Here is an 18,836-nt window from a genome sequence, read left to right as displayed (position 1 = left end):
GAAAGGGTGTCGCTCTACCCCTGGTCAAAAAGTCATATCTGGACAGTAGGGACTGGCAATTTGCCACTCGCAGTTGTAATGAGGCAGATTCTTCTCCATGATGCCATGTCCTTACTTGGCTTTGTCTTCTCCACTCTTGTCTTTGATGTCACCTATCTGCCAGACAGTGTGTCAGATGAAGCTAGCTTTTAATCTCCTCTGGGTTTGAAGAGACCCCTATATGTTGCTCCAGAAGATGAAGTTTCAATCGGGCATCTCATAACTTACATATTCTTGCAGAAAATGGTAGGCACACCAACATAAGGGATTCTCCTTAACAGAAGACGTACCTATGGGTGTCTATCTTTCAATGGAAATCAGTCCATCATAAGACAGGCAGGGCTTGAAGCCCCCAGTTTTCAAATCTGCCATGTTGAGGAGCCCAGTACAGGAAAGTGTGTGCAGGGGGGAATCCGTTCATCAATAGTCAGCACAGATGGGTAAGTATTATTCATGGTGGTCATATGTAAGTGAATCAGAAGAGTACTGAAGATTTTTTGAAGAATTTAAGATAATTTAGTCCAAGTTAAAAGCTAGTAGGTCAGACGCTCACCATGTTCTGTCTTGCTGTCACAGGCAACAAGACAGAACTGAGGGAGGGTCAGAGTTGCCCCACCCTTTATGCTGCCCTTGTAAGGTAGCATAAGGAGGCACAGGACACTTGCGCAGCTCTGACAGACTCTGTTATTCAAATGACATGTGCTTGAGGTGCACTGGCACCTACACAGAAGGATCTGGATGACAACTCAAAAAACTAAAAGTTACATCTAGGTACTGGATGCCATTTATACATGTTAAAGTTTTTTTTGGGGGGGGGGGGGGGGGAGATTTAAAACAGAAGAAAGAATTCCTAAATAATCAATAATTGCACACAGAATGTCCCATCAAAGACTACTTCACCAAATTTAGTTATACAAAATGATGACCTTCCAAAAAAGCCATAAACAAACTGTCGCTTCATGGGATGAAAATAATGCATCTGTTACTCATGACTATCATCAAGATACCACTGACAACTCTTCTCCTGTAGCTAATGAGTGACAGTCACACTGTGGTACATGTAGATATATTATACTTCAAGAACTGGTATTCCCTCAAACAAACTTCTCACTACACATATACATTAATGGAGTCAATACACACACATAAAAATAGTTATTGCACTGCTATTACACCACCAGTGCTTTATATCAACATATTTTTGCTGCTTTCTCTCTCCTTCAGCAGGATATGAAAGCCAAATGAATAAGCCCTTTAAAATAAATGCTGTTTTGCACTTACAAGGAGTATTTTTCCTTCCTTACACAGTGGTTCAGCTAACAAGATACGTTCAAAACTCTCAAACTCAGCAACTGGAAGCGTAGCGCAGCAGCACTGAAACACAGGTAATTCCTGACTTTTTGATACATGAATACCCAAATCTGCATTATCTAACACATTATCTGGCCTTTATCTACCCAATTTTTTTTTTTTTTTTTTTTTTACAGAAACTTGAAGTTGGTTTTTGTGAAGATTTTGTGCCTCTCAAACCTTCAAAATGACTAGTTTTTACCTGTACTTGTTTGGTCACATATCCCCACTGATGACGTTGTCAGCCCAATCCCAGGGATAACATAGGAGATGTAAATGTCAAGTTCCACAACAATTCAAATCCTTGCCTACCTGATATGCCATTCTTGCTGGTGTTCAATAAAGCTACAGATGCTGCAGAAACTCTTTTATTATTCACAGTCTGCCCTGGTTTCCTTGAGGTACATTCTTCACTATCACTGTCCTGTAAATTTAGTAGCCTTGGCTGGAAACACTGCAGTCGACATGATCTGATATTGCTTAGTATTTCAGAAAGGGACAGTCTGTTTTCACAACGTTTATTGGAAGCATTGGTCCGTGAGAAATTAGAAGAAAAGTCTACAGTTTGGGAAGAGCTTGAAAAACTATTTAGCATTTCAGGGTCTATCTGTTTCAGGACAGGATCGTGTTCTGTAGATATTCGGTCCATTATAACCCTGATTTAAAAAGAAAAAAAAAACAAAAAACAATTTAATAGACATTAGTTATGTGATCTCTTTTTAAAGGATGGGAAGGTTAAAAGGGCCAAAAGAATCAATGCAATGCCACTCTACCTTCCTCCCCTGCCAATTCGCCTTCTTGCAAATCCTATGCATCTTCTTGGGACCGTAAGGGTTGTGAGGCAATGCCTGTACCTCAGCTTGTCCAATTCTGCCAGTTCCGAATTCTCACATGAATAATTAGTTTGGTCCAAACGAGGCTGCAGAGGAGAAGAAAATTCAATTTTGCACAAATTTATGGCATATGTTTGGGTCAAGAAAACTATGAATGTATAATACCATTTCTTAAAAGTATCTTACAACATTACCTATGACTGACACAGGGAGGAATGCTCTCAGTATAACTGGGTTCAAAAAAGAACTAGGTAAGTTCATGGAGGATAGGTCCATCAATCACTATTAGCCAAGATGGTCAGGGATGCAACTCCATGCTTGGGGCGACCATAAACCTCTTACTACCAGAAGCTGGGAATGGAAGACAGGGCTGGATCATTTCATAATTGCCTTGTACTGTCTTGTTCAGTACATCCCCCCTGACACTCTAGTACAGGCCACTGTCAGAGACAGGATACTGGGTAAGATTAACCACGGTCTGACCCACTTTGTCAACTCTTGTGTTTTCAAACTAGCAAAAGTTCAGATCACAAAACTAAGGGGTCAGACAACTCTTTCTGCGGGGGGAAAAAGTATGCCTGTGTGACAAGGAGGTGGGAATTTTGTTGGGGGGGAGGAGTGCCCACAATATATCCCCTTTCTTGATTGCGCCAGAAAAAAAAAGTGTCATCAAAAATCATTCATTTTGCTGTTGGAAGAGCTGAGGAGGAGGAAGCTGCAGCTAAATCTCTAGGGCTGAGTGGATCTAATGGCTAAATTAGTGGCCAACCAGGGATGGCACTTGCTGCCAGCACTCAGAAAATTCAGCAAAACTGAAGAACAAAAACTAGGGAACCGGAGCTGGATGCAAATGTACAAGCCAACAGCCTGATCAATGGTAAGTATCTGCAAAGTAGAAGAGCACTAGAGTAATAACATCTGATAAGCCATAGGAACCTGGAAATCACTAAGATACACCTGAGGCTACAGAACCATAAGATGCACTTAAGAAAACCTATGGGAGAAAAAGAGGAATAAATACAGAAAGCTTCATGACCCACAGTGTCCAAAGAAGGAACCAAGTCACTTGGGAGACTGCTGGGATACTTGCAGACAAGACAGCACATCTGATCTACTTAGTCGAGACCTAAGATCCTCCAGTAGACTTTTAAGGAGTACATATTCTACATTCTGGGTATTGTATAAAAACTTTTTTGTCCTCTGCACCAACCAACCTAGTTCATTACAGGGAAGTTAATGTGATTAAAAATGATGTTTTTTTAATTAAATATGTCGTCTTTTAAATACTTGTTGTATTTTAAGATTAAGCTTACAAAAAGTGTGTCACTACCCAGCCTCTTATGTCTCAGTGCAGCAAGCAAAGAGAATGGATCACTCTGAATGTATGGTGACAGCTTGCCTGTGGGGTTCTCTGCAGTAGACACCTCACCAATGTTTGAGCAGCTGTTTGGTGAGTTCTCAATGCCACTGGATTTAAGACAATATGGCACTACAGGGTTAGTCTCAATCCCGTTCCACTATATGCATTCATGGCTGATTTTGACAGTGTTAAGCATCTACAGCTACCACTGATTTCAAAAAGGAGTTTTAGGTGATCAACACTTATGACCAATGAAGCTATCAGTGTCAGGTAAACTGAGAGGACTAAAGATCTCCCCCACTGCCACAGTTTCAAAACCAAGACATCTGTCTCAAGCTCAGAGCACTGTCAGCCAGTTTCCAAATCACATTGGCCTCACATTTTCCCTCTGTGATGCAGCAGCCTGTGCACAGAGCAGGAAGAAAAGTGCAAAAAATTTCAGAGTAAAGCTTACTTCTTAAGATTGACAAAAGCATACAGAGCTTATGTAAAATAAATGCTTTCATATGTTAAGGCTCAGGTTTTTCTTTTCTCGATATTTCAAGCCAATAAAAGCATAACAGAATTGTATTATCTTACTAATGTCCTTACTAAAATCCAGACTATCTAGAAAATCACAGAAGTATGCTTTGATAAAAGATATGCTATACAAAACAAGTGAATTTCTGTAGGCAAAAAAGAATTTCAGGACCTGACAAATAAAATATATTTTAGCAGACGCTTCTTTAGTTTGTACTGATGAGTATTTTAAATTCTAATTATGTCACTTATTTCTTCTTCTCCCATCCCTACACTACTGAGGTGGTATGGCAACACTTATGGTTGGACATTTTGCTAAACTGCTTCAAGTTTGAAGGCTGAAGCACCACCTGTGTCTGCGAGGTTATATTACACCTTCAAAGAATTTTGTACTCTTCTTTAAGAATCTGATCTCAAAGGATATTCACTAAGTATTAATACATTTTGCTATAACACAAGAATGTACAAAAGGCATTTTTATAAACATATAAAAATGAATAAGTGTCTTTCTTGGGATGATAATTTTTCTGATGAATTTCACTTAATTTTTTTAAATAGTCCTCTTACAGCTCATTTGATGTGAGCCCCTCGAGGATGGGGAGAGAAAGACTGTAATTTAAGCTTGCCCAGTTACTGGATCATTCCGGGTGATCAAGAATTTGAGGCATAGTAATGTTCCTCTAAGTAAATTATCTGGTGCCTGAACTGAGCCAATTTTCACACTGTTTATTCTAAACAGTTAAGAGATCTTTTACATAAAAGTTTTTGATATTTCCATTTAGAATGTACATCAAAGACCTTTCAAAGGTAGTCTAGTTGCCTTCTGTATTTTAAAATTAAATTATTTCAAGCAAAAAAAAAAAAGAGCATAATTGATGAAACTGCACATACAGATTTTAGATTAGCATTCAAGAAAGACCTCTGGTATAAAGGCAAAGTACTCTATTTTAAGTACTCACTGTAATCTATTTAAGCAGCATCTTGATATAAAAAAATAAATCTCTATTAACCCTAAGTTCTTTGACTCAAGAAGTATATTTATATAGCAGTTACAACAAATATTTTTTTTAGTAACTTCTGCATTTTACACTTAGATGACTCTCCATGGTTTCAGTTTAAATCTCTTTAGTTGTCCTAAATACTAATAGATCTAACCCACTGTTTCTTGGGGCTTGTCTACACAAACATTTAAGTGGCATTTGAAACAGGTCTAGACCAAAGCACATTAACTATCAGTGCACATCAGCAGGGTCCACATGGACAGTTAGAACACAGCAGGCTACTACAAGATAGATTCACATCCCACCTTGTTTGTGCAGACAAGCACTTAATTAAATCATCATATTACATATCCAGGTTTATGTGCCACCTTAGAACCCTTGTTATTTGTGCCAGAACATGAAGGCTGAGGGGAAAAAGGAGCTGGGAGAACTAGAAAAGCAGTACTCCCTGTTTCCTAGCAGTGATGGTTGATTTGACTAGCTGGAAGTGCTATAGATTATCTTGAAGCACTCACTGAATCTACAGTAAGAAAAGAGGAAGAAATATAAGGAAGAAAAATAAGCCCAAAATGAAAGGTTGTTGTGAAGATTTTCTTTGGATTGAACAAACAGCCTAATTCCTTATCTCAGATACAGACACTCCTCTTAAAATCAGCATGCTGCCAGTACGCTATTAAAAAACAGCAACAAAAATTCTTACAGCATAATACTGGCATCCCGCTCTTCTTCTGAAAGCGCAAGGTCCATCGGGATCATTTTCTTCTTCAGGTTCCGATACTGGTGAGGGTACCTAAAGCACAAGCAAATTCACTCTCAATAATCATACTATCCACAATTTAGAGATACTTCACGGCCTCTTTAAAGCCACTAATAATTAAATATAGGTCATAAGCAATTAACTCTTTTTGACTGTATACTGAGTAATGCTACTCTGCATTTATGTAGTGCTTTGTATTCAGAGATTTTCAAATAGCTTACAAAGATGGATAAAAAATTGTAACTTTTGGGAGGGGGGGGGAGGAAATGAAGCACAGAAAGGTAAAGTAACATCCCCAGGGTCATACAATAAATCAGTGGGAGAATCAGCAATAAAACCAGATCTCCTGACTCCCAGTCTTATGCTTAATCCACTGAACCACAGCTGTCGAAACTGCCATCCCAAGTTATCTATTTAACACTTAAAATTGAGAAAATCATACCAGAAATATCGGGGGGGGGGAAAATCTAGGACTGATGAGAAAGCGTTTCCAATATAATTTATAATATGCTATTTTGGTAGAAGCATTTGTCAGAGAAACAGATGGTGGAAGACGGTCCTCTAAAATGCAGGTGTACAAACACCCACATCGATTTCACTAAAATGCAGTGTATTTGAGATAAAAACTTGATGGCCACATAAGGCATTCACATACTTGGCATTTATACAGCTTTTCTTCAATGGATCTCAGAGCTCTTTAGAAAGTTGGGTAAGTATTATTAATCTATTTTACAAACAGCATCAGGAATATAACCTCTATCTACCTCCCAGCCCCCTCCTCTAATTGCTAGGCCCCTCTATCTTTGTTAAAATAACAGAACCAACCTCAATTATTTTACATGACTATGCTATATAAGCGTTTGTCTCAACCCAACTATTCAACATCTCTTATCAGGAGAACCATATACCCACTTTTGAGGTTAGATCACCTAAACTCAAGTCAATTTTGATTTTTTTCCCCAGTTATAAGTAACTACTTGTATTTTATTTTAGTTAAAAATTACCTGTGGGAATTCGTCTTCATCTGAACTGTGGAAGTCATACTGTTTAATGTCACTCTTACTGATAACAGGTAATGGCTCAGTAGTGGGCTGCTGAGGAGTTATTACACTCTCTATTTTAGGCTTCTTTGGATACTTCTTCTTTTGACGGACAACGTCTGGCACGTCTTCCTTTAGAGATGGGTGGTGAGGATGCTGTTTGTAAAGAAGGTTTTTTTGGACAAGAGAAAGAAAACTTAATATTCCTTAATTCATTAAAACTACTCTCCTCTTTTCCTGAAACATACACTTGGGAAGCCATTATTGTTTGCAATCTCAGAGCTAAACAAAAGGAACACTGAAATATCTTTTATATTGAACAAATATCTTTTTTAGACTACAGAGGGAGTTGTGGTTTTTTGGACCAATCAATTCAATATCCTGTAGCTGAAAAACCCATTCTGGTTATTTTCAAAACTCAGTTTCCTAAGCCACAAGACGTGCAATTCTCTTAAATGTTTTAAATTTGCTTGGGATATGGAATGAAGAACGATGATTTGGGTTTATTCCATTTATTTCTCATTTCATCACTTTTCATTTTGTTTAGAATCCAGTGCTAATGGTTATTACTATTTCATCTTAGTAGCTTACTTCAGCAAGATTAATCTACAGTATGAAGCCTGATCAGAATTAAATCAAAAACTCTACTCAAGAATAAATGCTTATCAGCAACAGTTAAGCTTCAAAACTCTCAAGATACTTTAAAACTTTAACGGATGCTTATCCTCACTCTACTTTTCTGTTACAAGACAGACACAGTTTGGCTGCTAAGGAAACTACAAGTTTTTCTAAGAATTTAACTTGTCAGCACCAATGTTGGATTGTAGCTAATGCAAGAAATGGAAGTAACTTTAATAACTGATAATACACAGTACAACGGATAGGTATTTAGAAATTTGGTCACCCCTTCTAGAATGCTCAGGAGGGCTCCCTAGCTAGAAAAACAGAATTGTTAGCCAGGATCTTTGAATAATTAACCTGATCCTACGCAAGTAAAAGATGTACTATGTTTATGTTTTACTGTAACTTTGCCTTAATTAAAAAAACAACACACACACACACACACACACACACAGTACAAGGCAAGTAAGTTCTTGTAACAGAATAAAGGTAACTGCCTGCAACTAACTTAACTAACCAGTAGGTGTCACCAGTGTTAAATAAAAACTGTAATTCATAGTCATAATGCTATAAAATCATATTCTGGAATGAATCTAGGAAGCAAAAGGGCAAACAACTTACAAATATCATATAAGTTCCTGCAATATGCTTTTGTCAATTCAATTTTTAAATGCTGTTTCATTATTATAAAATTGAAGTGTGCCCATGACCTATATACTTTTACAAAAGCAGGGTCTCTGACAGACATATTTCTTTCTTAACAGAAAAAAAACAGAAATGGTGGCAGCAATCTACCCCCCTTAGTCTCCTCCCCACACTTAAAAAAAACCTGAAAACAGATGTTGTATTCTACTATATTTTAAATGTGTGGATTCTGATGTCTGCCACTGCTTAATTTTTCTCTTTCTTGATGTGTCATTTCCTCTCAGAGCTCAGCAAAAGGAGAACCATCTGTCCAAATAACATTCAGCGCACAGTTCTGATTCTGTTTTGTCCCAAGTGGAAACAATAAAGCAAAAAGGAATTCCCATTTCCTTCCTCCCTCTGCTTTCACCTCTTTTCTTTCCCTGGCTTTGACTGAGGCGCCTCATAGAGGCCAACCACAGTTTCAGGAATTCAGAGTTCCTCCTGTTACAATGATTGTTTTGTTGTTGTTTTTTAAATCAGGCACATAGGCAACAGTGTACGAAATCCTCACAGTCCTTCCCTGCTTTTTTATACTGATCTTTATACTTTACTGTATTTAATTCTGTGCTTCACAATCATTAACAGTGATTTGGGACCAGAAGGACTTCTGGATTAAGAGGAAATATTAACAGCCTCATCCTCTCCTGCATTACAATGGTGTGCTTCATGCGAAGACTGTCCCCAAGAGAACTGAGAATTGTTTAGCTTGGTTAAGTGGGAAGAGGTAAAGACATAACCATATACAATTATTTGAAGGGTGTGAGCATCAACAAGGGACAAATTATTTATGAACTGTTTTACCTCTTGATGAGATCCATTAGGTTTTGGAACAGACTCCCAATGGTGGAAGTCCCATCACATGGTAAGTTTAAAACTAGACTAGACAAACCATTCAAAACCTACAGTACATATTGTTGAGCATACTGACCTAATTGCCATTTCAATTTAAGTTAGAGTTATAGATGCTCAGCACCAATCAGCATTTGACACAGGACAAGGGGGGGGGGGGGGGGACTTAATTTTTTTCTCATCTAAAAACAACGATAGCGCTCTTTTCTTGAAGTAGTAAGACAACATTGTGCAGGAATATCTGAATCTCTCATTCTCTTCATGGAGTAGCCCTGAGGAACTGTGTTTACTTTAGGTCCTTCTGTACTAAGTATTTTACTTCTATTGTGCACAAAAGGTCAAAACTATCCTCTAATGGAATATTCAGATAATTATTCTACAATCTTTTGGGGTTTTTTGAATACCTAATTTTTATTCATCTATTTTGAGCAATCCAATACAAAGGAGAGAGAGATCTCTACAGGATTTTTTTTCCTTGTTTTTTGAGCTCTGAGAATGTATTTTTCAGGAAACACTAAGGAAAAGGGAAGGATAAAGGTAAGCACTAGGTAAAAAATGATCAGTGTAGGATGGATGTTTGGATCTAACTCCACTACCTCTTAGGCAATTTTGATTTGATGATCTGGCTAGATTACACCTGGACTCTTGATACGTTTCTTCTCTTCTGATGTATCTGGACCAGGAGTTTTAAAATGTTTATTTGTTAGAGAGCATTTATTTGGTGGAGCTTCTCCCACTAATGATTTAAATAGAGAGATCTCAAAAAGATTAATTATTTTATCTATTGCCTAAGTTTACAAAAAACTGTGCAGTGTGACCAGTTTGAAGGTGTCCAAAATGTCTAGCTATGGATGTTTCTAGCTATGTAACATCTACTTTTCCGATGTTACAAACACTCCCAAGTTCAGTAGGTATAAAAATAAAACTAGACTAACTGTGGTTCAGCATAGACAGAAGGAAGTTAAGGAACAACACTCTTCTGCAAATAAAGGATAACATTTCACAAAATTTGGCAGCCCACAGCTCTCCCGATCTCAGCCTGTCAAAATAATTAACGTGCACATGACAAATAGAGTAAGTCTTCCAGATCTCTCCCTCCTGGTAGCTTGTGGTGCCTATGTAGAATTAAAAGGCTCACACCTTGTCTGCATTGTTTTCCACTAACAACACACAGTTTCTGATTCTATCACACTGTCAATAGAGGGAGGAAATCAGAATCACTGCTAGTTGATATCGATAATGCACAGCTCTCAATAATGTCAGACTACTGACACACAACCCAAGGAGTTTCCTGAAAATTTTGGTCGCTCAGTTTTTATTAAGCGTTGACATAATACAAAATAAATAGTAAAGCTTGTATTCTTGAGCTAGCTAGCTGCCTGGAAATGTTAACGGGCCTTGATCTCTGATGCATAATCCCTAGTTTATGCCAACCCCTAGAATTCTGTAGCTCTTTCATTGCCTTTTACTGACACCCCACATATCCCTAATATTCTCATCTTTGTGTCGTGGAATGATTCTGTCCAAATCTATCAGTATTCCTGGACTGTGCTGCTGAAAAAAGTTCAAAGCTCTACTCCCCAAAGGAAGGCAAGAGAAGTAGTTCACTATGGCCTGGTCTACACTAACCCCCCAAGTCGAACTAAGGTACGCAACTTCAGCTACGTGAATAACGTAGCTGAAGTCGACATACCTTAGTTCGAACTTACCGCGGTTCAGACGCGATCCACACGCGGCAGGCAGGCTCCCCGTCGATTCCGCGGTACTCTTCTCGCCGAGCTGGAGTACCGCAGTCGACGGCGAGTACTTCCTGGTTCGACTTATCGCGTCCAGACCAGACGCGATAAGTCGAACCCAGAACTTCGATCCCCAGCCGCCAAACTAGCGGCTGGGTGTAGACCAGCCCTATATCTCTCAGTATATGGTATAGGCCCTTACATTCACATTTAAGTGTTTACGTATGTATCTCCTTACAACTAAAAGAGAGGGTAGTGAGAAAGATAGGAATGAAGAATACTATATTATTCTTATTTAAGGAAAAACTGTGATGTCAGGTGTCACTGATACCTAGACATCTGAACCATGTTAGACTATAAGCTTTTCAGGCAAGGGAGAGTCTTTTACTCTCTTTCCCAACCCATGCTCCTGCTCTGCACATTAGATTGACTAGCCAACCCAACTACAAGAGCTGTTCAAAGCAACAAGATGTCTCATTGTGGACAAAAACAAGTTTACCTTAACTTTACATTCTTGAACTTTGTGGTGGTTTCCATTATGAAGAGTTGCTGGAGTGGTGCTCATCTCTTTGTCAGGTCTATTAAGCTTGACTTCATTAAGGATTTCACCTCCATAATCACCCAAGTGGTACCTGAAAGTTATAAAAGGAGAACATTATACATTTTAATGGGAACACCATATTATCAAAAAAATAAGCTGTACAAACACACAATTTTCAGTTTTATGAAGTTTACAGTGAGATTTAAGCCTTCAACTAAGCAAAAAAGTTCAAAAGTCATGTATACATACAGAAGCAGTAGCTTAATTTGCAAAATATGTTACTATGCATCTGAGATAGAAGGAAACGCCTTTATTTAATGCAGTATTTTATACATATTTAAAGTGGGGCTCTCATAGTTAATGTTGGATGGCAACTTTACCTTTTTTCCACAACTTCTAATGTTAAATGCAACAACTCCCGTTTTGTTTTCTCTCTTCTCTTAATCATCTCCAAAATTGTTATGGCTCTGCTAAACTCTCTTCTTAATTTCAACATCTTCTCATAAGAGGCTTCATCATTCTTTCGATTCTATTGAAAATGGATGGAATATTAGTCAGAGCATAAATCAAAAGCAAAATCTGGAAGATTTAAATTGCATCAGTTTAGCAAAATATTATACATTGCAGGCTTGTGGTCAGAAAGCAGAATCTGACCATGTGAATCGTAGCATAAACCTTTCACAAGAATAAACTATTCAATGCACCAAACCGTAAGTATGATTACAAGAAAGGAAGAGCAATATCTCTGTAAAGTCAAATCCTAAGCTAATTTTTTTCTTCAAAAAAGCTCCAATCAAGTCAATGGAAGTTTGTATAAATAAAGAGCTGAGGATTTGGCCCAAAAATATTTTGCTTACCTAGATTCTGCAAGTGATGAGTTTTGCTATACTAAAGCTTTAAGGATGATATCAAATTATGGAAAATTTAAGACTTTACAGTTCCAGCTATAACCAACTTAAGCTAGTGATTAGCAACTCAAACAGCTGATCTGTAATGTGTCGTTCCTCTGTCTCCCACAAACAGGTTCAAGTAAATTGTGGTACAAATCAGATATAAAGTCATTACTAGGTTGGTTTGACACAATTTGGTCTTGACAAAACCATGCTGACAGCTACTTATCACCTTATTATCTGCTAGGTGTTTGCAAATTGATTGCTTAATTATTTGCTCCATTTTGTTTCCAGGTACTGAAGTTAAGCTGACTGGTCTGTAATTCCCTGGGTTGTTCTTATTTCCCTTTCAGTACTATATTTGCCTTGTCCAGTCCTCTGGAATCTCTCATGTCTTCCATGACTTTTCAAATATAATCGCTAATGCCTCAAATATTTCCTCAAACAACTCCTTGAGTATTCTAGGATGTATTTCAACAGACATTTAACTTTTCCAAGGGTATGTCTACACAGACGACTTTAAAGCACTGCTGCAGCAGTGCTTTAACATGGCTGTGTAGTCGCGGCTCCAGCGCTGGGAGAGAGCTCTCCCAGCACTGTAATAAAACCACCTCTATGAGGAGAATAGATACCAGCGCTATATCTACACTGCCACTTTACAGCGCTGAAATCTGCATCGCTCAGGGGTGTGTTTTTCCCCCTATTTTAGCCTCTGATCCTGCCTCATTTTCATTGGCATTCACTGGCATGTTAGATGTCCAATCACTACCAATGTAAAAACCGAAATAAAATCATCCTGCTTTCTGAGACATTTTAAGGTATAATTCTGTGGCAGCTTTGAGTAATTTTTTTTTTTTTTTTAATTGAGGTGTTGTTTTTTTTAGTTAAATAGGAAAATAAATACTACAATCTGTGCAGTATTCTACTCTAATATTAAATATAATTTATTTTACACTGCCCCTTAAATTTTCAATGCATTATACATTTTTGTACTGAAAATGCTTAGCTACATTGCTGAAGTTGTCTGGAGGAAGATGGATGTTAGTGGAAGATGGATGTTTAGGAACAGTTGGAGCCTTCGGCATCCAAGAATGAATAGGATATTGTTTGGGCTGTTTGGCACCCTGTGATGGGGCAGCTGCCCCTCACTGGCAGATAAGGGGTTAAAAGCAGGCCTAGGGAGGCTGCGCTGGAGGCAGCCAGTTAGAGAGGGGCTGCAAGGAGCAGCCAATCATGGCCCAGCAAGCCCATATAAGAAGGGCTGCAGGGCAGAGCAGAGTTGATTAGTTGACTGGAACTAGAGGAGAGAAGAGCAGGCTCCTAGCAGGGGGAAAAAGCCCCAGCACCTGGGACAATTGAGTGCTGCAAGCAGAGACTGGGGAGCTAGAGAGAGCTCCTGGCTGGCTGCTAGGGCCTGCAGACTGAGGCCCTGAGGTAAGAGCAGAAGAGGGTGCTGGAGCTGCATGGGAAGCAGCCCTGGAACAATGGACTGCAGTTGCCATTGAGGGAAGTGGCTGGGCGGAGATTGCAGGTCCCCCAGAAGGGGAGAACACAGAGTATGACACAGCTGGAGGGCAGTGTCATGAAGAGGATGCCGCAGTCCTGGGAGTGACGGGTCCAGAAGCAGAGGTGACGTTGGGCGAGATGCCACCAGAAGAGGGTGCAGCGCTAAATTCCCAAGATAGCCAGTAGGAAGCGCCGCAGTGGTGAGTCGCACCCCATCACACACCCAAGAAGCAGTTGAGAGGATGCATCGCCCCTTTCCCTCCCACTTGTGGCCAGGACAAGGAAGAGACTTAATACTCTTTTCTTCAGCTCAATTACCAGTTCCATCATAACCCTCTACCGCTGCATCCAACAACAATGGATAAGCATGCTAAATACATTTCTACTAAAATGATCAGGTACTGCACAGGAAACTGATTGTAAAACCACAGTAGCAGGAGTATGACCTTTAGCTACTTTTATTATTAGAAAACAGGCTAGATTACAAGTTGTGTCAGTTTAACAAGGTTTAAATTTACTCAGGACATTAGACAGACACTATGAATGTAATACAAAAAGACTAGTTGACAGATAACAAATTTAGGCATATTATGGAGTTATCCTACAAAGTGCTGAGCACTCTGGTCTTTGCTGGATTGGGACAACAGTGCTTAGCATGCTGCAGGATCCAGTCCTATATTCACAAATTACCTTTCGAGTCTGCATTTTCTCAGTTCTCCTCCGAAAGGCAACGTAAGGGTCATTGTTGGTAGAGCCGTCCCTTTTTTCTTGTTTGATTTGAGGAATAAGGGATGGCCCCCTGCAGTTCTTACGTTTTCTCACCCAGTAGTCATAGACAGCTTTAATAAGGTAATCATCCTCATTTAGCAGCAATTTAGCTTCCTGAAGTGTTACAAGCTGAAAGAAAACACAAAGATGTAGTTCAGTAAGAATAGCAATGAGAAAGTCATTTACAATCTTCATTCATCCTTCTTGCTAAAGCTTCTAGATAAACCTAATAATTCTCTTGCATTGAAAGGCTTGATTTGCACTGTAACATGAAGGTCATGTACCTAGCCTCAAAAGGAGTTCTGTGGCAGTGGCATATGAGGTAGTATTAAGCCTACCATCCACACTAAAGTAAAAGAACATGATAAAAAAAATTCCACTGCTGATGTTTAAGTTATAAAATAAGTGATATCTCCACAGTAACCACTGCCACTTAGCACTAACACAGTAATTTTGTCTATTCTGACTGGAATGAGTACTAGCTATGTAATCTATAGTAGTGCAAGGAGAGCAATGGCAAAAAAAGGGAAGTCAGCAATTCTGTCCTTACACTACTATTATTCCCACAACACCAATATAGTAGTTTTGTGTCCATTCTGCCTGGAATGAATACTAGCCTTAGTGGCCACATGCACCTGCTCACATGCCCATACAGTATCTACAGAGAAAAGTATATGTACTTCATTTATATACAAATATATATACTACACTTTCAAAAAAAAAAAAAAAAAGCCACTCTGTCCATTACTATGAATAACATTTTAGAAATTCTAAAATATTCAGTTTTTCTTCCTTTGATTTTCTTTATGAATGAATATTTTTAAAATATCAATTCTGCACTGGGAACAGGATTCATTATTTAATTTTGTTCTCTCTGTAAAGGAAAGTGGACTTTTGGCCAACCCTACCTGCTAATTATATTCCCACAAGGGGCTCCATTAATATGGACACCGAGGGGCGAGAGGGGTTGTCCTTTTGCTTACTTAGGTAGCTCCTCAAATTGACTGACAGGGTCATTTGGCATCTTTCTTCTCTTCAGCTAGCAACTGACCCTCACTGAACAGCTTTTAACTTCATCAGCAGAACCCACATTCCAAATAAAACTAAAATACAAACTATGTACAAAGTAAGATTCTTAGGTGGATTCCAGAGTTTTGGAAGCCCTTACAGAAAAGCAATTTACAGGTGGGATCAAACTTGATTCTGCTTGTGGGGATCCAACAATCTAGAAATTGTTTTTTGCCCAGTGGTTCCTAACACTCAGATTCAGTACTCTGAATCCTATACCCCAAAGTATCAGCAGAAGCTCCAGCATCCACAAAATGGTCCATGAAGTTATGTAGAGAGCACCAAAAAGCTGCCTGACACATTTTCTCTACGCAGACACTCCCCACGAAGCAGACACATTATAATCAGCAATTCCTAATGCCTCCATAGGACACACAAAACCCTCTGATATATATGCTTCCTTAACACGTACTCAAATCCATTTAGCAAGGACCAACAGAAAATGAATTGTTCTTTCTTGGCAAGAACACAAGAAAAACGAGGAGTCTGAAGCACTGACTTCTTTGAATTTGTGTAGGTAAGATTTCAGGACCTCAGTGGCATCTAGGAAATGCCAAGCTCTTTCATTATCAGAAGACAGCAGGGGCCTAAAGGGAAGGAGAGTAATCTCTATATTCCTGTGCAACTCAGCATTCATCTTCAACGTAAAGCTGAGAACCAAGAGATGTGTTACTTTAACGCTGTGAAAAACTGGAAAGAGGAATCACCACAAGAGGACTGCAAGTTCATCCTAATTACGGTCACCAGAAAGGTCATTTTAATTGAGAGCCAAAATAAGAGTAACCAATGCCAGTGTTTTACAAGAGATAAATACTCAATGTTTGAACCACTACAGTGGCCAAGGAGAAACAATTATTTGTTTAGCCAAAACCTGTTCCAACTGCTCTGAAAAAATCTGGCTACTAAGGGATGCAAACCTACCCAGTGTCTCTCCACAGCTCTCTCACTACTGAACCCACATAGGGAACAGTGCACCACTTTGATCTTTTACCTCCTAGCACTGGTGCAAACCAAAAGAGTATTCCAAGTGAAGATGTGGACCATGGAGGTAGACAACTTTCTTAACCTCAGCTAAGTGTCTGCCTCACTTTCAGAGACAGCCCCAGATGTTTCAAGGTTTGCTTCTCACACACCAATCCTTTCAATGTAGTTTTCCTTTGGCAGTAAAATGAAATGGCCCTGGAGACATCAAATCCAAAAAGAGAGGACCCTTGTTGATTAGATCATCAGTTAACTAGCTTGAATGGTAAGGCCAGGCAAGAGACACTAGAATCAATATTCCTTCATCTCCCTTTACTTTTTAACACAATCCTTGGGGGATCCACTTCATTTCCCTCCAAATCAAACTCATCAAGACTGATAGCTTTACAACTCAGTTAATCGTTTGCAAATTGAGGGCTCCTACCAGGACAGTTATTCTTAAGGCTCTGAGATTTTTCCCCACTTATTCTAAGAGAACATTCTTCTCTGACTCAGGTTCTATTCCTGGTGAGCATCTGGCACATAATAAACAAGACCATCATAGTTTTGTTAAATGAAGGACTGACTAGCTTGGAGACTGTGTCTCCTAGAACAACATTAATGCTAGTCTCACTGCTCTGAGCTCAAGGACTGACATATGCATCCCTTTCTTGCCTGGGCCATGTCTCCTGGGCTTTTCCCCCAATTTCAAAAATTGGTGTTGCTGGTAATGACTGCCCTGTGAGGGGCTTTCAGTAAAATTCTCTGGGAATTCCCACAGGCAGAGATTTGTCTGATCATGTTGCCAAGAACAGAGGCATGCAGCTCTCCTAACTGAGCCCCCTGAGAGTCAGGAAAGCACTTAGGAGATGACAAGAGTGCTTCCAGGCCCATCGCACCAGTTCTATGAACAAAATCATAACTTAATACTTGTTCAACTTATGGAAACTTTCTCCCTGGACTTCCTTACTTTTTCACTCTCCTGCAAAGAGTACTAATGGCAATACTAAAGAGAGCCCCCAGATGTATAATTTACTGAGGTGGCATGAACTGTATTCAGATCCAGCTGTGAAAGGTACAGGGGATCCTCCTTTCCCTACCATGTTTCTCACTGTGGTTGGCGTCAGCTTCCCAACAAGATCCAGCACCAGCTGGAGATCCTATCCACTGTCTACCCAAGGGTGGAAAAGGGTGATGTGATCACTGTAGGCCATTCTGCTCCCTGGAAAGGGTACACACAGTCGATTCCACACAAGGAGCACCTCTTGAGTGTCCTCTTCTGAGGCTCCATCTTTAACCAGCTAAGAGATTCATTGAAGCATCTTATCCATGGCAAACGTAGAAAAGACACTGGTTAATGAAGATGTTGCTAACTGAAGAGAAAAAGGAGCCAAAATCTTCCTTCGGTCCTTTGGTGGAGCTACCCAACTAAGCAAAAAAGGAAGAGCAACCCAACTTCCCATTTGCTGGAACCCCCTGTGACAAGGTGTAAAAGCACTCTGGCATGAAAGAGGTGATGATCTAGCCAGAGTTATAAAAGAAAAGCAGAAGCTGGTGCAAAAGAGGGAATTATAGAGGAAGTGCATGTTCTTTCTCCAACCAACTGGCTGAAGTGGAAAAGGTCACATGTGTTTATTACCAAGTAGTTTAAGTTGATTTGTTCTTGTTTTGAGTTTTATTTTTTTAAATGAAGCATGCCTGAAAAATGGCATGTGAAGTGACCAGTCACTGGGATTTTTATTTTTCCTTTCCTGATTTGTAAGTCTTCACATCGTCTTACACTCCCTACAAACAGAAAAGTAATCTGTGTCTACAACCTGCAAGATGTGAGGGTTTAAAAAAAAAATTTAAAAAGAGAAATATGTATCTCAGTAACAGATTAGTTTATTCACCTGACACTCCATCAGATTATATAAAGTTTATTATTGTTAAGGTTAACTATGTCAGCAGAATTACCTTTCATAATTATAGTGTAATACAGAGAAACTATTTAAGAAATTTCTAATACACGTTTTGCATATTTAGGGTAAAACATTAAAATAGTAAATCATTAAGGAATTTTTATAAAAGAGACAGCTCAAATTAGAATCCAAACTCAGAGCTGGAGGGCTGTGCACCACCAAGTACTGAGCACTCAACTCCAATTGAAGTTCTATGATTTCCACTGAAGTCAACAGAAAGAGTGCTCCCCAATTCGCAGGATCAGGAACTAAGTTTGGAAAGTAAACTAAAGGGACTAAAGATCAGCCTGTAACAACAACAGAAAAATCCTGGGTTTAGCTTGTTTTGGGCTTTTTGGTTTTCTTTTTAA

At 39.1% G+C, this 18,836-nt stretch overlaps 1 protein-coding gene across 1 annotated transcript in view; it reads right to left on the bottom strand.

Moving 5' to 3' along the window:
- Positions 1–18,836, bottom strand: part of EPC2 (enhancer of polycomb homolog 2) — an 88,060-nt gene that overhangs the window by 24,470 nt on the left and 44,754 nt on the right. The window contains exons 4-10 of the mRNA XM_024202820.1: positions 14,420–14,626; positions 11,714–11,862; positions 11,292–11,424; positions 6,864–7,055; positions 5,803–5,892; positions 2,163–2,308; positions 1,702–2,045 (exon numbers count right to left, since the gene is read on the bottom strand). Of these exons, the coding sequence (XP_024058588.1) occupies positions 1,702–2,045; positions 2,163–2,308; positions 5,803–5,892; positions 6,864–7,055; positions 11,292–11,424; positions 11,714–11,862; positions 14,420–14,626 (1,261 nt within the window). The remainder of the gene's footprint in view (positions 1–1,701; positions 2,046–2,162; positions 2,309–5,802; positions 5,893–6,863; positions 7,056–11,291; positions 11,425–11,713; positions 11,863–14,419; positions 14,627–18,836) is intronic.

Source organism: Terrapene carolina, unplaced genomic scaffold (assembly GCF_002925995.2).
Source record: "Terrapene carolina triunguis isolate 2854851 unplaced genomic scaffold, T_m_triunguis-2.0 Scaffold62, whole genome shotgun sequence".
Taxonomy (NCBI): domain Eukaryota; kingdom Metazoa; phylum Chordata; order Testudines; family Emydidae; genus Terrapene; species Terrapene triunguis.
Note: the sequence above shows the minus strand (reverse complement) of the source record. Positions and strands in the feature narration are given on the sequence as shown.